This window comes from Peromyscus californicus, unplaced genomic scaffold, assembly GCF_007827085.1.
Source record: "Peromyscus californicus insignis strain IS unplaced genomic scaffold, ASM782708v3 Scaffold_22__1_contigs__length_63687245, whole genome shotgun sequence".
Lineage (NCBI taxonomy): Eukaryota > Metazoa > Chordata > Mammalia > Rodentia > Cricetidae > Peromyscus > Peromyscus californicus.
Window position 1 is genome coordinate 9648974 of NW_026294525.1, and position 25643 is coordinate 9674616.

A 25643-nucleotide genomic window follows, 5' to 3' on the forward strand; every position below is an offset into this window, starting at 1 on the left:
TGACATCCTGAACGCATGGTTACTTAGCAGATGAGAAAGAAGCCGAACAAGGAGACATTAAGAAAGCGCCTGATGACGCGGTCAAATGGAACTATCCCGTGACCCACCTAGAATACGTGCCATTTGGCTCCTCAAAAGGCTAACCACAATGTGTCATTGGGGGCGGGGGAGATGGCTCAGTTGGCAGAATGCATGGGGTCCTGAGTTCCGATCCCCAGTACTCATGTAAAAAAGCTAGGCATGGTACCAACAGCATAACCCTAGTTCTGGAGGGCACAGACAGACAGACCGACCCCTGGCAATCAGCAAGTGGAGAGTGACAGAGGACACCCACTGTTAACCCTGGGCCTCCACATCTGTGTGTATGTATGCACACACAATTTTTTAACTTAAAAAAAAAAAAAAAAAGCCTCCCAAGTAGAAAATCCCCTAGGTTAGCAATCAAGTCACCCAAATCAGTGGAAGAAGACACAGAATAGCAAATTAACCCTAAGCTTGAGAGAGAGAGCCTCACACAGCCACCCCCGATACGCTTAGCTGGGCGCTGGGATGGAGCCCTACACCACTGGTTCTCAGGCCTCCCCAGGATGGGAATGATCCCCAGACAAGATGGTCACACACACCAGATGTCCCCTGCCCCTCTCCGACATGGTTCTCCCAGCTCCCAATCTGAAGGGTTTGAACTTCAAACTAGAGACTTTGAAAGCTGAGAATCTTCGTCCTCTCCTTGATAAATAAGTCTAAAACTTAACTTATGGCCAAACAAGAGACTCTGAGATGCCAGTGCCAGGAGAAGTGAGCTGTTCTTTCCAGAACAGCCGTTCCGGGTACCAGAGACCAGCCTGGAGGCTGCATCTGGGGTGCCCATTTGATTTCACCTCCCTGCTGAAATGTCGAGCTGGTCTAGGCAAACCTTGGGCCTGTTGCCTTCTAGGATCAGAACAACAGAGACCACTCTGCATCATCTATAGACAGGGCTGTGACTTGAAAACACTGAGGCCTGTGCTCTACAGCCCCGGCCACACTCACTCCCAACTCTGGCTGCCATGACCTTGAAATTCTGGATTCTGGATGCCACACACCATGATTCCTCCTCATGCTAGCTGGCTGCCTCTTTTCTCCTCATCCTTCCCACCTTCAGGAACTGCCCAAGGTTCCCTGCTCACACCTGCCCAACTCGGAAATAGTGTTTCCCAAGGCATCTCTCTACTCAGGAGTCCTATATTACCTCACAGTCAAGAGGCTTAAAGCCGAACTCACTGGAAGACAAAATAAATAAGAAAACCCCTCCATTCATTTGCTACTTCCTGCCTCTATCATTTCTTTTACATTTTTATTTTTCATTATGTTTATTAATTTACCGGGGGCAGGGTGTTGTAGCTGGAGAGTTTCTTCCTGGGTCCCACTAAGCCCCCCGCTGTCCTGCAGCCCACTTATAAAACAAACACACAGACCCTTATTTATTCAAACTGTTTGGCCTAATGGCTCAGGCTTCTAGCTAGCTGTTCTTATATCTTAAATCAACCCATTTCTAGTAACCTACAAGTTGCCACGTGGCTCGTGGCTCACCGGTATCTTAACATCTTCTCATGGCAGTGGCTGGCAGCGTCTCCCTCCTCAGCCTTCCACTTCCTGGACTTCTCCTCTCTCTTTGTCCCGCCTATACTTCCTCTCTGGCTACTGGCCAATCAGCGTTTTATTTATCAATCAATCGTCCACAGCAGGGTGTGCATAATGCCGTAATGTGCATGCGAAGGTCAGAGGGCAATTTGCAGTGGTCAGTTCTCTCCGTTTACTATGTGGGCCCTGGGAGTTGAACTCAGGGAGAGGCGAGTTCCTAGCTCCCAAGCCCTCTCCATCCCCAGTCTGCGAGCCGGTCCAGACCTCTGCAGTTGGTAGAGCTGCTCACGAGCCTACCTTCCCAGCACAGGGGTGAGTTTCACCTCCTCCTGGGGGCTCCCCCAAGCACTTCCCTAACATTCTGATCCACCCTGGCTACCACCCAGCACGTGCTCTGTCACCAACTCCAGTTCATCCTGACACCGGGGGTGGCACTCTGTGTACCTCCGTTTCACAGACAAGAGAGTCAGCTTCGCCGGGTTAGGGAGCGGCGGGCCCTAGCTCAGTGGTGACAGCAGGCTTGCCCAGCATACCTGACACCCTGGCTTCAGTCCCCAGCACTGTGGTAGGAGTCAGGGGCAGGGACAGTTCCTTTGCCCCCCCGATCACAAAGCTGCCACACAGCAGCCTCCAGACCCAGGCATCGCGCTTGCTTCCCAACACGGTCCAGCCAGACTCCAGCCGCGTCCACTCACACACACTGCCCCCCTGATCTGAAGCCTCCTCTTCCCAGGCCACCCAGATCCCAGCCCACACTCAGGCTCCCACCTTCTCATGACACATCCCTTCGGTACTCCATCTCTCATGGCTGCCCGCATCGTCTCCACTACAAAAGGGAACTTCGTGCCTAGGGACAAGACATTACCTGGCCTGCACAGACAATGGGCTTGGCACAGGGTAGGCACTCAAAACTCAGCTACTGTGTGGTTTGAATGAGACGTCCCTCACAGACTCGGTTCCCAGTTGGTGGCACTGTTTGGGTAGGTTAGGAGGTGTGGCCCTGCTAGAGGAAGCATGTCACGGGGGTGTGGCTTTGAGGTTTCAAAGTCACATGCCATTCTGAGTTGTCTCTTTGCTCCCTACTTGTGGTTTAAGACTGGAGCTCTCAGCTTGCCGTTCCATGCCTGCTGCCATGCTTCCCCACCACGACGGTGAGGGCCTTTTTGTCCCTCTGGAACCGGAAGTGCAGATAAACCCCTCCTTCTCTAAATGGCCTCGCTCATGGTTTTTTACTATAGCAACAGAAAACCAAGTAAGACATAAACTCATCTACACTTATTACAAAAGCATGTCGTTCTGTTAAGCCAGAGGTGAGATGCTAGGGAGCGGGAAGGAATCTCCCGTTCCCTCTATTCCTAGGCTATGTCAAACACATCTGCTGGCCAGCTAACCAGGGCAGAGGACGCCTATGACCCCTGCCACGTCTCTGCCGTCCTTCCTTGCACATGCGCTGGATTTCCTCTCTGGGTCTGTCCATCTTTTTCCACTTGGGATCTCACGAACATGCCCTACAATCCTGGCCAAGCTGGGGCCCACGGGCCCTCGGGAGATCTTCCAAGAGCAATGAAACAGTCCACCCCTATGGACTCTGGGCTCTGTCTACGTCAATCTCAATTTCATGTGCCACAGACACAGTTCCCAGAGAAATGTAACATGCCTTCGTAGGAAAGCCTACCAGCACCCCAACTGCAGCCATCGTCCAAACTGTGGGAGCCCTGCTGCCCCTCATACGTACACCCATGACCACCTCCCGAGGGAGGGCACATAGGCAAGTGATGCTGTGGGCTTCTCGGTGACGGAGGGTCTCTACTGGGGACACAGCGGTTCTTGTTGCTCTCTGCCTCTCCTCCTTGTCTCAGGCCTAAGACAGGGGGTAAGGGGGTTTCTCGTCATCCATCTCCACCCAGCCCTCAAGTTCACACCCCTGTTTAACTGCCTACTTGCCTGATCCTCTTGGGGATCCAACAGATACCTCAATGTGAGTCGTTTGAACTCAATCCTCTGGTCCTCCCCATCACGTGCTCCACCTACATCCTTCTTCACTTCGGGTCCTAGCCATTCCACCTTCTAGTTGGTAAGCCGGAATCCTAGATGCCACGAGCAGTCTGGTATGGACACTTCAAGACAGATGCCATCTAAACCCACTGGGGTCTGGTCTTGTTGGGTTGGGCCTGGCCAAGCTCCACTGTGACTTCTGAAAACTGAGATCATGTCCCCACATCCCCACTGCAGGCTAAGCCACTTTTCACAAGACAGTCTATTAAAGCCAAATGCTTCCTAAGAGTATGCCTATCCTCCCCCAGGTCCCAGTCAAACAGAATTAAAAATGAAACTCAAAATACTAAGTCACGCAGGCACCAAAGCCCCTTGTCTCCCAGCACCTGACCATGCTTCCAGCACCCGACTCAGTGAGAGGCATCCCACTGCCACTGACTTTTCAGCTAGAGCCAGCTCCCAGGCGCCTCTCCTACCCCGAGAGACCCAACCACTATCAGAAGAGCAGGCTACCTCTCAGGGTCTCAGGGTTTTACTGAAAGCGATAACTACTCACTCCCGTCTCCACCCTCCCCGGCGGCCCAGAGCTGGCTGGGGACTGCAGTTACGGGTCCTGTGCATGATAAATGTCTAATCACTGCCGGGTCCCCAGTCTCTACTTTCTCTGCCCCAGTATTCTCTTTTTCTTCCTCTGGGTTCTACTACATTCTCTGCTAGGATAAACAATCAACCACTGTAGCTGCAAGATCTAACCATCCTCCCCCAGTTCACCTTTTAGCGGCCTCTGTGGCTGGCTTTGTCTTCTACACTGAAGGCAGGCAAAGCAGCTCCATGTCACTTTGGTCCAAAGGCCATCTGACCAGCATCCATCCACCACAACTTCAAGGGCCACGCATGCTCAGCAGGCACATGGAGCATCCGGCTTGGCCAGCTGGCAAGTCCAGTCCCCACTGGCCTGGCTGAGTGCCTCCGAGTCCCTGCCACCACCATTGTGCCCACTAAGCACTTCTCTCTCCCACACAGGCCCCTCCCAGTCCATAAAACAGCGGGCAGAGAGTGTGGGAGATGAGAACTGATGGCTGACTCTAAGTCAACGACAAGGCAGGACTCAGTTGGGTGGAGAATGTGAGAAAAGCACCTCATGCTGCTGTGCTGGCTTTACTGTTGTGGAATATTTAATTATGCAAAGATGTGCTACATTTGTTTATGTTGTGGACCATCACTTTAACTGTGTAAAGGTGTGCTACATTTGTTTATGTTGTGGTCCATCACTTTAACTGTGTAAAGGTGTGCTACATTTGTTTATGCTGCATTTGTTTCATTGTGTAAGGATGTGTTTCATTTGTTTCACCGTGCCTGCCTAAGGCACCTGAATGGTTGGTCTAATAACAAGCTGAACGGCCAGTAGGTAGTCAGGAGAGGGCCAGGCGGGGGCGGGCAGAGGAGAGAAGAACAGAGGAGAAAGACAACCCACGGCCAGAAGCCAGGCAGCTGCTGGCCAGACACAAGAAGCAGTGAAAGTAAGATACACAGAAGGAAAGAAAGGTAAAAGTCCCTGAGGCAAAATGTAGATTGGGCTCTGATTAGGAGTGCTTAGAAGTTCTAAGGCTGTTGTCACAGGTTGTGAAATTACCAAACAAAGTGTTGGAGTAATGTAGGGAGAGTCACGGTAGTTCTCAGATGTCCATTGGCTTCTCCGCTGGAGGGGGGCATTTCTTTTATTGTAGTGTAATTTATTTACTGGTTTTCTTCCTCGTGCAGCCCTGGCTGGCCTGGAGCTTGCTGTGTAGAACTCTCTGGCCTCAAACCCAGAGATCCACCTGCCTCGGCATGTTCTACCCTACTCTACAACTTACTTCATTTTTTCAAGCAGGATTTTGATTTGTTGCCCAGACTAGACTCAAACACCTAGGTTTAAAAAAAATCCTCTTGCCTTAGCCTCCTGCTTACGACCAGACCCCCAGGAATGTTCTACATGGCCAGCTTTTCTCCTTATTTTGAAAAAACAAAATTTAGACCCTGGTACAGTATCTCTGAGGATCCACTGTGTAAAAAGTCTCTGCTCCTTTAGCCCCAACCACTGAGAGGGAAAAATTGGCATTTCCTGTGTACCTACTTGACACCAGGCTAGCCACCTGGGGAGCTACCCTGGGGCACAGGTAATACCAGGCCATTTAGCATAAGGGAAGTGGGGGGTGGGGTCGGGACAGCAGGAGGTAGAGGTGGGATCTGAACCTGCGGTGCACACCCAGCATGGCTTTGGGAAGGGGGTCCACCAACCTCTCACATTCTCTACAGTCCCTTACCATCTTCACCTTTTAAATAACCGGCACCGGACAGGAAACTCTGAGGAGGAAACCTGAAGTTTGAAACTTCAATCAGCTACGGTGAATAGACTGCAAACCATTGAACAGACTTCCAAAGAGGCGTTATGTGGCCGTTCAAGACCTAACGACTGTGCACATCTTAGCAAACGAAGATCTAGGCTCCCTAAAGAAGCATGAGTTCAAGTATGTTCTTCCTGGGCCACAAGCCCAGTGGCTCACACCCGGATACATGCTGGTTAGGTCATCGAACACCTTCCCAAACCAAACAGGAGGAGGAAGCAGGCCAGACACTGATCACACAGGCCACGTGTGGCTCAAGGAGACCATGCACTAGACCAGTGCCAGGCTGTACAGTCCAGAACCCAGGCAGGAAAGGCTCTCCACCATGGTCAGCAGGGTGACCTGGGGTGAACCACTCGCCTCTCTAGGATGCTGGTTCCAATTGTAGCATGGAGGAAACGGGGGCCCAAAGTTGCCGGGAGGGTGAATCCTTAATCCCAGACAGCTCTGACTGGGCACATCTCTGCTGCTGGCTGCTGTCAAGAGCGTGGACTCTGGAGTCTGACCATGGAAGCTACCATCTCAAGGAGACTTAAGAGTTAGCCAGACACTGGCTGACTCCTATACACCTGTTTCCTTTTCCTGATTTGTAGCTTCTAGTAATAAGAATAACTCCCCTACAGGAGGGTGGTGATGAGAAGCCCATAAAATAACAATGGGTGTAAAGTAACACAGTAGGGGTTGTTGAGGAGCCCTGGGAGTTAAGAGCACTTGCTACTCTTCCAGAGGACCCCCATTTGGGTCCCAGCACCCACATCGCATCACAACCACTTGTAACTCTAGCTCTGGGAAACCCAACAGCCTTTTCTGGCCTTTTCGGGCACCAGAACACACATACATAAAATAAAACAAAATTTAAAAAGGGCTATAACAGCCGGGCAGTGGTGGCGCACGCCTTTAATCCCAGCACTCGGGAGGCAGAGCCAGGCGGATCTCTGTGAGTTCAAGGCCAGCCTGGGCTACCAAGTGAGTCCCAGGAAAGGCGCAAAGCTACACAGAGAAACCCTGTCTTGAAAAACCAAAAAAAAAAAAAAAAAAAAAAAAAGGGGGGGGGGCTTTAACAGTCTCTATCACACAGTTAACCCTCAAGTTTTCGACAAAAAGAAAAAAAAATTACCCTAAGGGATACACACCACCCTTATTCTCTTGCCCATCAGAGCCCAAGTCCTGCTTCCCAGATAGCAAATGTCCAGGGCTGCCACACTGAAGGGAACAAATCCTTACAAAGCTGCATTCTGCAAACGACACCCCCCCCCCCCCCCAGGTGACCTTTCTCTAGTAATGGCTTCCCTCTGGTCTAGTTCCTTGTTCTGTAACACGGTATAGACTCTTGGGTTTCAGATCTGGTCATGGGCCAACTCTCTCACATCCTCCGCCTCGGTGTCCCCCGCTGGAAAGAACTAAGGACAGGGACTCGGTACTGCCACGCAGATCCAGGCCTGTAAGAACACCCCTGAAGCATGCAGCTGCCACTTTGCTACAGAGCCGTAACTCCTGAAGGAGGGTACCATTCCTAAGAGGTGAGAAAGACCACCTTGGAGTGCAGTCCCTGCAGCTGTGCAGAGGCCCGGCGCTAACTCACCTCCAGCCTGCCTCTGATCCACCTGAGTCAGGATTTCCTCCATGGGCTGAAGTGAGGCAAGTAAAACTTCTAAGGAAGTAGGAGGAAAGGTATCTTTCCACCGTGGACTCTTGCATTGAGAAAACGCTTCCCGAGTTACCCAGCTGCCTCCAGAACCCCAAATGAGCCTTAGCATGGCATCCGGTCGCCCGAGGCCACCTTTCAACCTCCACGACTCCAGGCACTCCCTCACCGCTACCTCGGTGCACACCCAGGCGACAGCTGCGTCAACATTAGCTTTAGGGATGGCGTCCCTGGGGTTCGGATTTGCCTCGTTAAAAATCTCCGCACTTCACAGAGCGACTCGGGCCCCAAAGTCAGCAGATTGTAAAACTCGTAAAAACTCAGCACCCGAGAGATCTAACGAGGCTGTACCAGCTCCAGCGTGCCCACGTCACCAAGCGCCACCAAGAAGCGCGTCTGGGGCAGCTGAGGACCCCGATCGCAGCTGGGGGGAGGGGGGGGGCCAGCTCCAGCTGGCGGGTGTGCGAGCCGGGGGCATCCTCACCGACTCCGGACGCGGAGCAGCTACGGACCAGCCCTCCCCCGCCGCGTCCCCGCCGAGACCCTCTCGCGCCCCGGAGCCCCGCGGCGCGCGCGCACGAGCCGAGGACCCCAACTCCAGGCCCCGGGTCCCCATGCCCCAGCCACGGCCCGCCACTTACGGTTCCATCTCGGAGCCCCGGGCCCTCGGTCCCCGCCGGCGCGTCCCGAGCCCGCCCGGCGTCCCGCCGCAGCCGCAGCCCGAGCCACCCGCGAGGCCGAGCAGCCGGCCGCGGAAAACGCATCAGAGCGCGACGCGCGGTCACGTGCGCGGAAGCGGCAGCCGGGCAGGGCGGAGCGGCCTCCTACAGCACTCCCGCCGCTGCCGGACACCTGTCACGTGGGTGATCGTCGCCGATATCCCAGACCCGAGGCCAAAAACCACCGAAGAGCACGGACCCCAGAGGCCTTGTCCAAGTCCCCAAACACTCATCATGGCTGCTTCCTCTTTTCTGCATCTCCGAGGGTGAGAGGAAGTATCTAAGGAACTGTTAGCATCTCTCCAAAGTTTACTACTGTATTTAGGCATCAACACGTGCCACGCTGTTGTGTCTCTCCAGCAACCATTAAGACTAAGGCCCGCGGGTTTCTGGTACACACAACCCAGAAGCTGAGGGAGAGGAGCATGCCCAGTGCAGCCTCTCACCCTCCCGCCCGCAGGACTCAGGGTAACTCTTCTGCCTCCGTTATCTCCCTTCACCTTTCCTGCCTTCAGCGAGGCAGGACTTTGGTACGCATCAGTCCCAATCTTTGAGTGAAACGGATGTTATTCCCAATGTCTGAACGGTACCATTCCACCACCATCCCCGATGTTGCCACATTTTAGGTGCCCCCTCTTTCCAAGATTTGACAGCCTAGAACGGAAGACTCTGCACATGAGCATTAACCAAACGATTCAGGCGGACTTGCTGACTGACTAGCAGTATACCAGCCTGCTTTCTAAAACTGAGAGAACTGGGGAAGCCTTCTCGGGATCAGAGACAAGAAGGAAGGGGCCAGTGGGTGCTCTCACCTTCTGACTAGGGGGCGCTAGTGGCTCCGCTTGGCCTGAGACTTAGTATAAGCACTCAAAGTCCCATGTCCTGGAGACCCCCTCAGATGCGGGCAAGGCACGACAGCAAATCACACCCCGGCCCCTGGTTTTTATTGTTGTTGGTTGTTTCTGTGAGTTACCAGGCAAACCTGTCTTAACATTAAAAAAAAAAAAAAGCCCTTAGCTTGGTTCCCTCAAGAACAGAACTAGAGACAGTAGTCTCCGTGGTAATTTCATCAAGAACAGAGGACTGTACACCGGAAGGGTCTGAGGGAGCTGGAAGCTTCACCACACACAGTGAATTGTTTGGTCTACAGGATAGTGCCAGGGGAACTGCCAGCAGAGTCCAGAACCGTCTCTTGGCTCTCCCCCGTCCATCACCTGTTGCCCATGGGTTAAGGTCTAGCCTACACATCCGGTGACTATTCATCCCAGGCAAACAACTTGGGGCAGACACTGGGCAGCCCATGAGTGACAGATGAGCCTCCCCTGCCAGCACTGATGGGCCAGGGTGTGAGGTGGCAGAGGCTGGAACCATGAGAGTTTTCACTAGGACCAGGGAAGCAGAGTGGAGGGAGGACCGAGGTGGAAAGTCAACGCAAGGGCAGCATGAGTCTGAGCAAAGCTAGATCTGAGGCACTGGCCGACAGGATCCTGCACTAAGAAATGGAGGTTGCTCTGGAAGTGTGAAATGAGACATCTGGGAGTGACTAGTGGTCCTTTGGGGCTTTCTTGGGGCTCCAGCTGAAGGCGGTGACCTTGTCTCCTTGGTAACCTCAGTGAGTGTCTGCCTGAAGGCGAATTCCTCCTGCAGAGCAGACAGCCTATGCATGTGTAGGGAGTCCTCCTCCTGATGCAAGATTGGGGGTGATGAAGCAAAGGGGCAGAAGAGCAGGTTAGCTTCGGACCTCGGGTCACAAAATGTGCTGAAGCGAGGTCATTTGGGGGAGCTTTAAGAAACCCCAATGCAGGTAAACCAGATCTGAAGTGAAGCTTAGGAACAGGCTCTTTGTAGGGCTCCCTCCGAGATGCCAAGACACAGCAAGTTTGTTAATCAACCGAAGCTCTTCCTGAGGGCCGGCTGCAGCTCCGGGCTCAGGTTCTGTGGACACTCTCTGTATCTTGGTAAGAAATCCTCCTTTTTTATTTTTTATTTTTGGCTAAAATTAAACTCAAAACCAACAGTCATAAACACCGCAGCACCTTCCCTACAGAGAGTGACGGTGAGGTGCCGGTGGCTAATCCCTGGTATGGGCATGGCTCTTAATGCTGGGGACTATGGCAAAGCTCCCATCTCACTGCCATGGAGGAAGTCCCCTGCGGGAGGACGCAGCAGCTGGCTACCCGCAGAAGCTTCCAGTCTAGACAGAAGACCAGGCAGAGTCGACCTGCCCTTCCCAGAATTTAATAAAATCCTAGCCCCCTCCACCAGCATGGGACTGCAGCCTAGAATTATCACTGCGGTCGCAAATTGAGGGACAACTGGGGCAATAACACAGTTAGTGTCGCTTAGAGATTAAAACCCTATCTTCGAATCCTGCAGAGGTTTGGTGGGGAAGCCCAGTGGAGCGTTGTTTGATGTGCTGCCCCAGAGCAAAGGGCTGAAGAGGCTCTTTCCCGGCCACATAGGCGTATGGAGATAACAGAGTCAGCATAGTTTCCTCATTCTTTCCAAGTTCTGTGTGGCTCCTTCATTCTACAAGGAGCAGAGCAAGACAGAGTGCCCACTGGCTCCCACTGCCCCCACATTACAGGGGCAGCACTCACAACTCGGGGGGTCTCTGGTGGGAGGAGAGAGGGAGTGAGAGCTAGAGCTAGCAGGCTTGAGTACCTGGGCTTCTGGCGGGTGGTCGGTCCTCAGCTCACCCCATTTCTATGTAACAAACCAGAGGCTGCTCACTTGGATCATAATTTTCCATAAACGGCTGAGTGCTGAGGTAGGGAAGGCTGAGGAGGGCCAGTCCTAGGCACAGGATGGATCTGCTCAGCTACAGGACACAGGGTCACTGCTTCAGCCTTGAACACAAAAATCGGGGGCGGGGGGGTGGTGGTGGTGGGGGGGAGGCTTTTCCTTGCTTTCCTGGCTCTGGACTAAACGAAACAACTCAAGGACACACAGGGTAGGGGAGGATGAGGTACCTGCCCCAACAAACCTGGGGGAGTTCCGAGAGTGGACCTGGACTGTAAGTGGTGATATTAGAGATGTCCACCTGCACATAGGATCTAAGGTAATGTCTTGGGGAGAGCCTGCTCCCCCCCACTCCCCGATGCCCTTTCCTAGAAGGGTATTATGGTTCAAATGCATCTGTTTGTTAGAATTTACTTTTCATACATTGCTCTTCTGGATCATAGTCAAGTAATTTTCAAAGTTATGGGGGCATTCTTGATATTATTAAGACATCAGGATAGGAAAAGAGAGACTATGAGATAGTTGTTATTTTAGAAAGAGCCTCCGGGGTTTCGTTGATGACTCCGTTGATCAAGTGTTTGCCACACAAGCATGAGGACCTGGATTCAACCCCCCAGACTCCACAATGAACAGTCAGGCATGGTGGTTGTATGCTTGTAAACAGCTCCAGAGAGGCAGAGACAGGTGGATTCCTGGGGCACACTGACAAGCCAGGCTAGCAGAGATGGTGGTCGGTGATCGCCAGTGAGAGATACTGGAGAGAGAGGGGGCAGGGGTGGGGGAGCTGGAGAGAAGTCTCAGTGGGTAAGAGTACCTACTGTGCACACATGAGTGCTTGAGTTTGGATCCCAACACCCACGTAAAAAGCCAGGTAAGAAAGAACACAAAGTTGGGTGGTTAGGGAGGTGGGGGTACAAGGGGAAGGGGGAAACATGTAAGAAAAAATTTATTTATTTGTTTATTTATTTATTGAGACAGGGTTTCTCTGTGTAGCTTTGGAGCCTGTCCTGGAACTCGCTTTGTAGACCAGGCTGGCCTCGAACTCACAGAGATCTGCCTGCCTCTGCCTTCCGAGTGCTGGGATTAAAGGCATATGCCACCACCACCTGGCTAAGAAAAAATTTTTGAATAAAAAAATTAGTTAAAAAAAAGCCAGGTAAGACCATGTAGGCAGGCCCCTGTAACCCCAGCTCTGTGGGGCGTAGAGATGGGGGATAGCCGGGGCTTGTGGTTCACTGAGAGATCCTGTGTCAAGGGAGTAAGATGCAGAGTGAGAGAACAGGACAGCAAAGTCTTCCTGTGGCTTCTGTGTATCTGCATGGGTGCACACACCCACATAAATATACCATACACTCACACATACACCACACCTGCACACATACACCACACATTTACACATACACCACACACTTACACATATACCACATGCACATGCACCACATACTTACACATATACCACACACATACACTACACATTTACACATACACCATACCTGCACACATACACCAGATACTTACTCCCCCCACCCCACACTTCAAAAACGAAAACATCTAGCATGTGAGAGGCAGAGGTGGCCAGATCTCTGAGTTTGAGGCTAACCTGGTCTACATGGTGAGTTCCAGGCCAGCCAGAGTACATAGTAAGACTCTACCTAAAAATAAATAAAAAATAATAATTAAAATAAATAAATAAAAACAATATTTAAAAAAGAAATTCCAAGGCCGTGTCTTGTGCCTATGACGCCAGCACTGGGGAAGTTGAGGCAGAATGACCATGAATTCAAGAAAATAAATACTGTGCTCACTCCAAGGCCCTCACAGAAATAATTAAACTTGACTGGAGCACCAAGCAAGAGGTCTGATGATCGTGTGGCTCCTGCAGGTTCAGGACAGGCCCCGGATGGATGTGCTGCAGCACAGCCCAGGATGTGGCAATGTGAAGTGATGGATGTTGTGGGACCCTGAAGGCTCAAGTCCCGGGGGAGTATGTTTCACACCCAGCCTACATATTCACCTTCCTGCTGCCTCAGTGGCATGGGGCAGAACTGAAAAGTTGTTCAGAAAAGGAGGCCCAGCCAGGACCCAACAGGAGCCTGCTCACGCACAGCAGAGGGGTGACGGACCCTACCTCCTAGCAAGTCACCTGTCCTGGGGGCTGTGGATTGTTGGGGTGCTCCACATACGCCATAGAGACCTGCATTCTATACAGGGGAGCCATCTGTCCAGTATCTGTCAAAGGGGTGACCTGGGGCTGTAGTTCAATAGTAGGGTGCTTACCTAGCATGCTTGGGGCCCAGGTTCCATCCCCAGCACTGTAAAATTCAGGGTGCACAACTTTGAGCTAAGACGTTTCTTCATGGGTTTGGAAGTCCATAGTGGAGGTGCAGAGCACTGGGGTGAATACTGGGCAACAGAGCTGGGGTCTCCTGCATCAGCAGGTAGTGACTTCCATGCCGGAGCTCCCTGGGTTAGTGTGAGCCCCTGGGGGTGCTTGCAAACAGACCCCTGCCATTGCCAAGTCTTCACGGCCTCAGGAGCATCTCCCTCTCCCTGTGCTGGAGAACCCCCTCCCTGTGCTGGAGAACCCCCTCCCTGTTCTAGAGAACCCCCTCCCTGAGCTGGAGAACTCCCTCCCTGAGCTGGAGAACCCCCTCCCTGTGCTGGAGAACCCCCTCCCTGTGCTGGAGAACCCCCTCCCTGTGCTGGAGAACCCCCTCCCTGTGCTGGAGAACCCCCTCCCTGTGCTGGAGAACCCCCTCCCTGTGCTGGAGAACCCCCTCCCTGTGCTGGAGAACCCCCTCCCTGTGCTGGAGAACCCCCTCCCTGTGCTGGAGAACCCCCACCCTGTGCTGGAGAACCCCCTCCCTGTGCTGGAGAACCCCCACCCTGTGCTGGAGAACACCCTCCCTGAGCTGGAGAACACCCTCCCTGTGCTGGAGAACTCCCTCCCTGTGCTGGAGAACTCCCTCCCCGTGCTGGTAACCCCCTCCCTGTGCTGGAGAACCTCCCCCAGTGTTCCATGGTTTCTGCACCAAACACCCTGTCACTCTGCTGTTCCACCCCATTGTGGACACAGGACTTGGTTACAACAGCTTGGATCACAGGACTTCTTCCTGTATTCTAAATAATGGTTCCTTACAAACCCTAGACACCGAATACCCTCTATTTCACACGCAGTGGGCCCAGGCGAGGCATTCCTAGGCCACTGCTGCCAGCAGTCCCTCTTCTCCCTCCCTCCCTGTGGAGGCCAACATGGACATCACTGCTCCTCCTCCTCAGTGAGCACACAGTGAATAGAGAGATGGAAGCTTTGCCTGAGGCTGGAACTTACATTTCAGTCCCATCCGAGTGTTCTATTTTCTGGATTCTACGTATTGTTCATTAAGAAACAGCTCATCCCTGAAGCTGAGCTAACTAGCATCCACACACTGTCCCAATGCCAAAATAGAAGAGAGGGAGACTCAGAAGGCCTGGAAAGACTCTGGGCAGGTCCAGAGGCCTAGACCAGAGTTAATGTGGTACTAAGGATCCTGTTCCACCTCTAGCTTCAGGGAACCTCTGCCCAGCCTCTCACTTTGATCTGGAAGCTGCCGGACAGGTGATAAGAGTTCTTAGTGCCTGGTTCTAATACTGAAACCCTCCTCGATTCACACAGCCACCCTGTATAAAGTCCCTCTGTAACACGTACAACTCACACACACAGGAGCATCCCCAGGCCCTCTTACAGGGGGTTTGATTCCTCCGACAAGGTGTTTGATGATCCTGTTTGCTTGAAGCAAATGAAGGGACCACTTTCATTCACACAGTAACAAGGAGACCTTGCCAGAGAGTCTGTGAAGTCATACAGAGGCGAAGAGGGCGAATGAGGCACAGGAGTCACTGTAGTAGAGGACAGGAGTTCTAAGTAGGTCCCACCTCAGGGTCAGAGCCTCAGAATACAGGGCAAGGTCTAGAAGGACCCACATGGCATGTGCTTAGACATTCACTGGGAACCTGGCAGGGGCAGGGTGTGTGTGCAGATGGTGATGGAAAGAGGCACAGGTAGCCAACTTTCCTGGGTGACACTTGGGGTTCAGGAGCAGTTGTCTCTTCGGTTGGAGGCCCTTAAGAGATACTAAGAAACTGGGGAGAGTCTCTAGTTGTGAGATCCTTGCTATGTGCAGCTGAGAAGTGTTTACCACCATATAATATTTAAGTATGGAGTAAGTGCAATGCCTTCACCTCTTCTACTGCAGATGAATATTTGGTTGGCCTCCACTTAGAAACATTATACTGTACTGATGTCAGTGTAAGATAAGAGCAGCTTTTTGTCTCTTGATGGGTTCCTGTCTGTGTCCCTGCAGGAGACACCACACTCGAGAGGAAACAGCGGGTAAGTGTACGCACAGCCTTTGCAGACGCCAACAATTTTCTGCAGAGATGACACCCACTTGCACCTCATCCTGGTCAACAGATCTGGCTTCTCCACTGATGCCATTGCTGGGGAATGGTTGGACTTAAGGCTATCCCTTCTCTTTTGAAGAGCTTCACTGACGGAAAGCCAACCACTTTTCCCCATGAATATGAATGAGAAGTAAAGGTCCAAATGGCTAGTAACCCCCATGGCAGTAAACTGCTACCAAGTTAAAAAGCACTCAGTTACCTCCTTAATCTGTTAGACTAACAATGCGGCCTGGCCTCACTGGTCAGGCTGACTTGTGGTGGTGGCTGTCATCTCTGACTGAGTACATCTCTTGTGGTGGCTGTCACCTTCTCTGGCTGAATACATATCTTGTGGTTGTTATCTCTGGATGAGTACATCTCTTGTGATGGTGGTTGTTATCTCTGGCTGAGTACATCTCTTGTGGTGGTGGCTGTCATCTCTGACTGAGTACATCTCTTGTGGTGGTGGCTGTCATCTCTGGATGAGTACATCTCTTGTGGTGGTGGTTGTTATCTCTGGCTGAGTACATCTCTTGTGGTGGTGGCTGTCATCTCTGGCTGAGTACATCTCTTGTGATGGTGGCTGTCATCTCTGGCTGAGTACATCTCTTGTGGTGGTGGCTGTCATCTCTGACTGAGTACATCTCTTGTGGTGGTGGCTGTCATCTCTGGCTGAGTACATCTCTTGTGGTGGTGGCTGTCATCTCTGGCTGAGTACATCTCTTGTGGTGGTGGCTGTCATCTCTAGATGAGTACATCTCTTGTGGTGGTGGTTGTTATCTCTGGATGAATACATCTCTTGTGATGGTGGTTGTTATCTCTGGCTGAGTACATCTCTTGTGGTGGTAGTTGTCATCTCTGGCTGAGTACATCTCTTGTGATGGTGGTTGTCATCTCTGGCTGAGTACATCTCTGGGTTATCTTCACATGGAACATCTTGGTGAAGGTGGCAGCCAGGGGCTTCATTTTTCTGATGCAATTCTATGGTAAAATTCAGTGATTCCTCTAAATTCAGGGAGTTCTTGAAGGGCTGAATTGAGCCTAGAACCCAGGATTTCAGCTCCCCAGTTTACAGCCTTCCCACTTTCCCTTTCTTGGCAAGGAGCACAACTGTCACCTCTCATTCTGATCACATGGCTGCAGCTTCCTCTAGGGGCAGATTTTGTAAGTTTGTAATTGATGGGCACACACGGACGCCAGCTGATGGAGGGGACAGCCATCTTTGGGAGACAAGTCATTAACAGTTGTGCTCGTTGCCTTACCCTGTTAGAGAAAACTGTCAACCACGTGAGGTTAGTCCCTGGTCCTGGGGGTGGGGTGGGGAGGGCCAGCGTGCGTTAGCATTAGTCATGACTGAGGAAACAAGGACAGTGAGGAGAGGAGCTGCCAACTGAGTAGTAGCAAGTCCGCTGTCTGGTGAAGCCGCCCCAGCAGCTGCAACTGTAACCAGAGCATTCCAGCTGGGGTGCGAAGGAATGACCCACTGATGTAGAAATCCAGTGGAGCGCCCGAGGCTAGTTCAGTGACCCAATAAAACACTTCCCTGCTACAGAAGTCTCTGTGGTTCTCTGCGAAGTACTTTGCTACACAAGACAGCATAAAGCACCCTGCTGTCCACCTGCCCTCATGGCAGGGGGCAGATTTAACCTCTGCCCCTTTCCAACTATGGCAAATCTGTCTTCAGAATCTAACTCAAATAACAAAGATCCACACGCTTGCTATAGGGCAGGCAGCCAAACTGCTTGTCACTTCCCCAGTGACCCTAGTGACTTCACATTGCTGTTCTCATGCAATCTGTATTCACTGGCGTGGACAGTTGGTGTTGACTGTCACCTTGACAGAATTTAGAATCATCTGCGAGATGGACCCCTGGACATGCCTGTGTGTGTGGTGGAGGTGGTGGTGGTGTATTGATTGAGGTAGGGACCTGTGCCCACTGTGGGCAGTACCATTCCCTAGACCGTATAAATGGAGAAAGGCTGCTGTGCATCCATCATCTATCTGTTGTTTGACTATGGCTATGATGTGAACATCCGCTTTGAGGCCATGACACTCTGGCTTCCCCGCCATCATGAACTCTTCCCCTCCAGCTGCCTTTGCCAGGGTGGGTTGTTGGTTGTAGTTCCTGAGGTCAAGGCTCTCCTCTACCCGACCTCGCTCTAAGGTGTTCAGTACCCGCTTGTCTTCGTCTGCGCCTTGAACAGGTCATGTTTCTACGGCTCCAGGGACTTGGTACCCCCTCCTTCCTCTACTGTAATTTTCGTCCATGATGCCCCATCTAGTAAGCTTCTCGCTCTTCTTAGAGTCTTTCTGACCACCTGATCTGACACAGTACCTTCCCGCTACACTGTGTCTCCTGGTCTGCCTTGCTTACTTTCATGGCAGCATGAAATCCCCTTTCTGTGGGCGCCTCAATTTAGTCCTAAGTCTTTCTTGCTCACAGACACATCCCCCACATGTAGAAAAGCCGTGGGAGATACTCAGTGACAGCTGAATGTATGGAGAGAATGACCCACTTGCGGATTAACCACGTGTGTGTCTTATTCTCTTTTCTGCTACCTGCATGGAGACCATGCCCTTATTTGCCGGCTGTTTTACCAAAGAAATGTTCTCAGTGGACACTGAATGGAATGGTGGGAAACACACAGGAAAAGAGATGGGAGATTATCTTATTTCAACAATGTAATTTAAAATGTCCACAAGCTCCTTTACCTGCCAGGTGTCCCAGGAGGTTTCATTAGAGAGATTATGGGGTTCACGGGGTCTCGGCACACCATCACTACACTACAAAATATTTTAAAATTTCACTATGATATGTGTGTGCACGTGTATGATGTGTGACGTGCAGGCACATGTGTGCCACAGCATGCTTGCGGAGGTGAGAGGGTACCGTTTGGAGTTGGTTCTCTCCTTCCACCTTTACACAGGTTTGAGGAGCAAACTCAGGTCGTCAGGCTTGTGTGGCAAGGGGCTTTACCCGCTGAGTCCCCTCACCTGCCCACACTGCATTTTTTTTTTTTTTTTTTTTTTTTTTTTTTTTTGGGTTTTTCGAAACAGGGTTTCTCTGTGTAGCTTTGCGCCTTTCCTGGAACTCGCTTTGGAGACCAGGCTGGCCTCGAACTCACAGAGATCCGCCTGGCTCTGCCTCCTGAGTGCTGGGATTAAAGGCGTGCGCCACCACCGCCCGGCCCACACAGAATTTTTTAAAAATGGCCTTTCCGTTCAGTAATAACTCTCATGGCCAGGATACAGCCCCAGGAAGCCACTGGCTGGGCTTTCGAGATTTACTTTTGGTGAACAGTCTAACTATTAGCCCAGCATACAGCATGCCACCCCCTACTCCCAGCTCACACAGCTACTCAGTAACACCATCAACCTAGGCCCGTGCCTCTGGACCCAGTCCTTTCCCTCCAGCTCCATGCATTAGGTATGCAAGGCCTTTGGCCACAGACACACTTCCCCACCAGAAAGCACGGCACAAAGGAGGAAGGGAAGGGTGCCCTTCAGCAAGCATCCACAGGCTCCACTGCTCTGGCTTCCACTGCAGGTGAGGGAGCAGAAGGAGCTCAAACAAACCCACATCCACAGCTCCTATGTGGCTGCTACAAGCATCTTCTCTGGAAAGGGAAGAAGCTGGAGCTTGGGACCATGTGCCTAGGCCTGAGCACTCCAGCACAGAGGCGAAGGCCTACCCTGCTTCAGGAAGCTCGTGCTTGCGCGTGTGTGTGTGTGTGTGTGTGTGTGTGTGTGTGTGTGTGTGTGTGTGTGTGTGTGTAGGGGAGGGCGGCGGCTCCCCAAAGCAGAGCTTGGCCAGGGCCCCTGTGGCGATAGCTAGGCAGCAGGCATGGGAGACAGGAACATGAGGGAGGAGCCGAGCAGGGACGAAAGCCCAGTCCTCCTAAGGCTAGCCTCCCCGCTCAGGGTTCTGGGATGGAGAAGGATCCAGGACCAGGCCGCCTGGGGCCGCCCTTGACCCCGAGTCGAGCGCGCAGCAGCCAGCAGCCCTTGCCCTGTCCCGGGCTCAGCGTTCCGGGGCTGGGGCGCGGCGGCGGCGGCGGCGGCGGCGAGGACACGGGGCTGGGGCCCTCCGCACCTACCTGTAGTAGCGGTCATCCTTGAACGGCGCCAGGTCCTCCTTGAGCTCGCGGTACGCCTCCTGCAGCCGCTGGCACAGCTGCTTGAGGCCGCTGCAGAGGGGCGGCTCGAAGGCAGGGTACTCCGCGTCCATGCCCGCGCCGCGCTGCGCTGAGCTCCGCCCTCCCGATCGCCGTCCTCGTCCCCTCTCCACCGCCTGCTCCCGGCACGGGCTTCAGGCGCACTTGGGCGGGACCGGGCAGGGGGAGGAGCAGAGGCCCGGAGCTGGGGAGGGGGCGCGCACGGAGGCGCCGGCGCCACCACGCCACCCGAGGCCCCAGTCGCCGCCCGCCTGCCGGGGGGCCCACCCGGGAGAGGGAGGCCCAGCGCGAGATCATCAGCCGCCCGGTGCCGCCCTCCCTGGGTCTTGTACGGAGGAGAGAAGCTGGAAGAGAGATCAGCGAGGGAAGCCGGCTCGAGGGTGGGCCCTGAGGCCTGTTTTGTAGGGCATGCCCAAGGTTGGAAGCGGGCAACCGCTCTCAGCACCGCGGACAGATCCCGAGAACACCCTCCCTTTCCGGGCAAGAAAAGCATTTAAAAATAAACCCCTGGGGTTGAAGAGATGGTTCAGCAGTTAAGAACATTTGTTGCTCTTGCAAAGGACCTGTGTTCGGTTCCCAGCAACCACATGGTGGCTCACAGCTTCTGGCAATCCAGCTCCCTTCTTCTGACAACCACAAGCACGCATGAGGTGCACATTCATATCGAGAAGACAATCAGGGAAGTCATACACAAAAATGTAAATCTATTTATATTTAAAAAAAAAAAGCCGGGCGGTGGTGGCACATGCCTTTAGTCCTACCACTTGGGAGGCACAGGTAGGCAGATTTCTGTGAGTTCAAGGCCAGCCTGGTCTACATATCGAGTCCCAGGGCAGCCAGGGCTACACAGAGAAATTGTCTGGAACCCCTCCCCCAAAAAAACCCGAGTTTGGTTATGTCATAATATTATTTTTAAGGATAATGGGTGGTAGCCAAGAAAAATGCTACGTCCTACTCTCCTTCCCTCAAAATACTGCCTGGAAAAAGGAGTCTCTCATCCCACAAGCCTGGTAGTGGGTACAATAAAAACTCACAATTAACACGTGGGATTATATACTAAAGGAGTGGAGCAATCTCTTGTAAATCTAATAGTAAGTGCAGAAACACCTAAGTCAAATAGTATTGTGTTTTCACTTGGATCCAAGGCAGGTTCCCATGGAAGATCAATCTTGGGAAACGTGTTAAAAAAAATACACTGTGTGTTCCTACAATTAAGGTTAAATTTTAGAATATGGGTCTGCCTTGTTTTGTTTCTGCTGCTGTACAAAATGCCTTCACAAAACCAACTCAGGGAAGAAAAGTTTATGTTAGCCCATGGTTCCAGGTTACAGTCTGTCATAGCGAGGAAGTCATAGTGCAGGAACTTGAGACGTGGTCACATTGCATCTACAGTCAAGAAACAGGAATGAAACAACACGTGTGTGCTTATAGTCAGCCCTGGTTCTCCACTCACACAGTTCAGGATCCTGGGCCCAGAGAATGGTGCAATCCTTAGCACAAGGATCTTCCCATCTCCGTCAACAGAAGCAAGGTCCTCACAGGACAACTTAGAAGACCCTTCTCTCCTAGACAGTGTCAAGTTGATATCACTGTGGCCCTGGAATGTGGCTTGCTTGGGTTCCCAAGTGAATTTAACCATTACTGAAGTTTACACAGCCCCAGGATTGTCATGTCTTCTGCTATCTGTAACTATGCTCTAACTCTACCCATTCTTTTTTATCACTGCTTTTTATTTCTTCCTTCTTAAATTTTGGTTAACTCACCAGGCGGTGGTGGCACACACCTTTAATCCCAGCACTTGAGAGGCAGAGGCAGGCAGATCTGAGTTTGAGGCCAGCCTGATCTACAGAGTAAGTTCCAGGTCAGTCAGGGATGTTACACAGAGAAACCCTGTCTCAAAAAAACCAAAATAAATAAATAAATAATAAAATTATTGATTTAACTCTTTGTTGGCTAGCCAAACTCTTCTCTTAGGCCTTGCGAATCTTCCCATAACTTCTGAACATCTGTAAGAATGTTCATTCTTATACAAAATCCTGTTCCTGTTTCATGGATGCAATGGCCTTCAAGTATAGATTCTCAAATAGCTGAGGCTGGCCTTGAATTCATCCTCCTGCCTCTACTGGGATTATAGGCGTGCACCACCATGCCTAGCTTGTCTTTTGTAGAAATTTTCTTTAGACAGCCACAGATGTGGCTAAAGGATCCTACTTAAGAGTGGGGCACAGAAACATTTGGTAACTCTGTGCACAGGTAGGTGGGGGATAGATCTTGTTGTACTTAAGAGTGTCTAAGCACCAAATGCTCCTATGCTTTCAGTGAATGACCACCTCAGGACCATGCATGCACCTCGGGACACGCCTCTATTAAAGCAAGGCCGCCTCCAGGCTCCCTGAGATGTCAGTTGCTGATGCTGATTCTCTTGTCGTCTCCTTGCCCACTGGGGTCCACACCAGTGATTAGGAGATGGAGACCCACTCCTATGAAACATGGATAGGTGACGTGTCTCTGATGGAGCTGAGGGCTCCACAGTGGCTCCAAAACTCCACTGTGAATTTCATTAGAGGGCCCATCATGCCATTTTTACACTGCCCATGACTGAAATGGTGTTGAAAGTTGTGGCTTTATGTGGTATCTGCAATTATGAAGAATAGGAAGGCTTGAGGGGGTAGACATATTTCAGGCCCTTTTCTGAAACAGATGAACCACCTTGTAGAGGTTAGGAAGGCTGGGCTGGCCCCTGCTCTGCCACCCATGGTTCCATATTATGTCAGGTCACACTCCAGCATTCTGTCGCTCCTCCCATCCAGGGGTGGGATATGGAAACTGGGCTGGCTTTCTAACTGGCATGGACAAGTGGAATGAGTTGGGTGTGACACTACCTGGACAGCCCCGTGTAAGGAACTTGTTAACATGTAGAGAAAGACTTGGAAGTTGAGAGGCTATGTGGAGGGAACCTGAGGTGCCCACCACAAACCACACCAACCACCAGTTTGAGAGCAGCAGGCTTTTCTTCAAGGCACCAGCCTGCACTCAGCTGCAGCAGCCACAGGAGCATGACTAGAGAAAGCAAGTGGTCCAGGAGACGCCCACATGCCACTCAACCAGCCCAGTCCAGCACTGTTGATGTCATAGACTGGTAAGTTGTCAGAATAGTCTCTTGCTAGAACAGAACACATACAACTTGTCTGTTCAGTAGAAAAGGATCCTGTCATTTCTTACTGGAGAGTGAAGGTCTAGTTGCCAGCATTTGAGGGGCCAGAATAAGGCAGCGATGGGAACACTGAAGAGATACAATATACATAAAATGCCTAAGAGGTGTGTGGAGTATTCAAACTTACACGTGTATACTCACCCTGGAGACCACACAGAGCTGAAGGCAGCCTGGTCCTGGCACTCCAGAAGGCGCCGCCGTACTCTGTCCCAGGACTCATCTTTTAAGCCTGACCTCTCTTCTGCCTTCTATCACTGTACATGATGTCTTGCCTGTTTGTGAGCATTCTAAAGATGAGGCCACACAGCACACTTTCCTTTGTTTGCTGAATATTATGTTGAATATGAACATTTATGTTGTTTTATGTTATGGCAGTTTTTAATGATTTATAGTATTCACATGATTAATTCATCCCAAAGTACTTAATTTTGTATAATTTGTGCAAGTGTCACCAGGACAGCCCATTGTCACTTGCGACTCTGCTTGTTCAACTTCAGACAGGATAACAACCACTTTAAGATAGAGGAGCATGTGTGTGTGTATAATGGCACATTCACTTGCCTGCAGAGTCCTGGGGTAGCTCTCCTTATGATCTACAACACAATGCATAGGTATTTCCTCCCAAATGCCACACCCAGAGTTTTCTGCAGTCCCTTATGTGTCCATTTTCCCTCCATACTAAATGCTTTACATATATGGAGTTGTGACACATACACTATTTGGAATTCCTCTCTTTAGTGAATGAGAGTGGCACATCATTATGAAGTTTTTAAACAGCAGTGGTGTATGACAATGCACAGAATCCCTCCCTCTCATTCACTAGTTTATTGTTTTGATGTTTTTGTTGTTAAAGTAGTGTTCAATAGTGCTGCAACAAATATGAATATGGATAATATTTCTATTTCAGACTATATCCTTATAGTAAAAAATGAAGTCATTGGGCTAAAAAGAATATAAACATTATAAACATGTTTATCATGGAAAACATCAAACATATAAAAAGTTAATGAGCCCTTATTTTACATGAACTCATGTGGTAGTCTGAATGTGGAGGTATGGCCTTGTTGGAGGAAATGTGTCACTGTGGGGGGTGGCTTTGAGGTTTCCTATGCTCAAGATACTACCCAGTGACATAGCCCATTTCCTGTTGCCTTCTGATCATGATATAGCCAGCACCACATCTGCCTGCATGCCACCATCCTCCCTGCCATGATGATAATGGACTGAACCTCTGAACTGTAAGCCGCTACCTCAACTAAAAGTTTTCCTTTATAAGAATTGCCGTGGGCATGGTGTCTCTTCACAGCAATAGGAACCCTAACTAAGACAATTCATATGCCATGAATGCTAGCTCTATGAACGCCCAATTCCAACTTCAAACTGTGAAGTTTGTACTTATGTGAAGGCAGTTTTAAATAAAAACAATGAATCTCTCAATCTCTAAAGGTGCAATTTAAGGCAAAAACTACTAACTGTGTTAAAACAGGAGGTACTTAGGTAGGCAAGGCGATGAACATCTACAATCCCAGTGCTTGGGAGGCAGGAGGCAGAGGCAGTAGTACGGATAAAGATGAAATGAGCCTGATCTACAGAGCAAGTTCCAGACCAGCCAAGGCTGCATAGTGGGGGTGGGGTGGGGGACTCCGGAGAACCTTCAGGTTAATGACCCATAGTCCTGCCTCACTATGTAAGGTGGAGAGAAGCCCACCAACTTCAACTTCTGGTGACAACATGCACGCATAAGCACATTCACTCCCCTACAACTGTGCACTCATGAACATGCAACACTCATACAAAGAACCATCAAATGGAAAGGACTGCTCAGATCATTTTCATTCTCTGAGACAAATTAATAAAGATCATCAAGAAGACCTGCCTGGAAAACGAGCTGGGGAGGGCAATGAATCACGAACAGCCAAATGTGATGATTTCTTTCACTCTTCCTTAGAGACCATGTAAGGTTCCTGTTTTTATGGCTCTTAGCTGAGATACTCCCTGAATGCATTTTCCACCAACATGGGCATGTACCGTGCACCCGATGCTTGGCTAGGCATTTTTCAGCACTGTCTTACTTGGTATTCTCTGCCATTTTGGAGACAGGTACGACTATTGTGCCTAGTTTTAGACAGGTAAGGCTTTCAGAAAGTTTGCACACTAGTGTCTCAGGTTCTGTCCGTATGCCAGAGAGGCTTTCCTTCTGTACAATGTGACTAACCAACACTTTTGACCTGGCTACTTCATCTCCAAGTATATTGCTGATTTCGTTCTTGGATAGATTGTGCCTTTTTTTTTTTTTTTTTTGGTTTTTCGAGACAGGGTTTCTCTGTGTAGCTTTGCGCCTTTCCTGGAACTCGCTTTGGAGACCAGGCTAGCCTCGAACTCACAGAGATCCGCCTGCCTCTGCCTCCTGAGTGCTGGGATTAAAGGCGTGCACCACCACCGCCCTGCGATTGTGCCATTTTTAATGAGTATCTACACAGCAAGGAATGGGTGTGATATTTGAATGCTTTTTGTGTCATGTTATTTGCATGTTTACACAGAATTGGTTCATTTCTGGTCAATTTCTTTCCCAATGGTCCCCCAAGTATCTGTGAGATGTCAATGGTTTCAATACAGGAAACAGAATTCACAATATTCTTTTCTCTTCTCAGTCATATACATCCTAGGTCAGAGGTTAATTTCTGTTGTATCTTAGTATGCAGGGACACAGTAGGATCTTCTAGC

General features: G+C 51.0%; 1 protein-coding gene across 4 annotated transcripts in view; it reads right to left on the reverse strand.

Moving 5' to 3' along the window:
* Tmem181 (transmembrane protein 181) overlaps window positions 1–19953 on the reverse strand; it is a 55492-nt gene extending 35539 nt beyond the window's left edge. For 2 of the 4 annotated variants that reach the window (XR_008221158.1, XM_052750877.1), the window contains exon 1: window positions 19628–19953. Coding sequence is in view for 3 of the 4 variants with exons in the window: in XM_052750877.1 (XP_052606837.1) it covers window positions 19628–19758 (131 nt within the window). In the remaining variant the exon portion in view is untranslated. Of the gene's footprint in view, window positions 1–7584; window positions 7716–8288; window positions 8414–19627 lie in introns of those variants that run through there. The other 2 variants (XM_052750879.1, XM_052750878.1) reach the window with 2 other exon arrangements.
* Between the last annotated feature and the right edge of the window lie 5690 nt (window positions 19954–25643).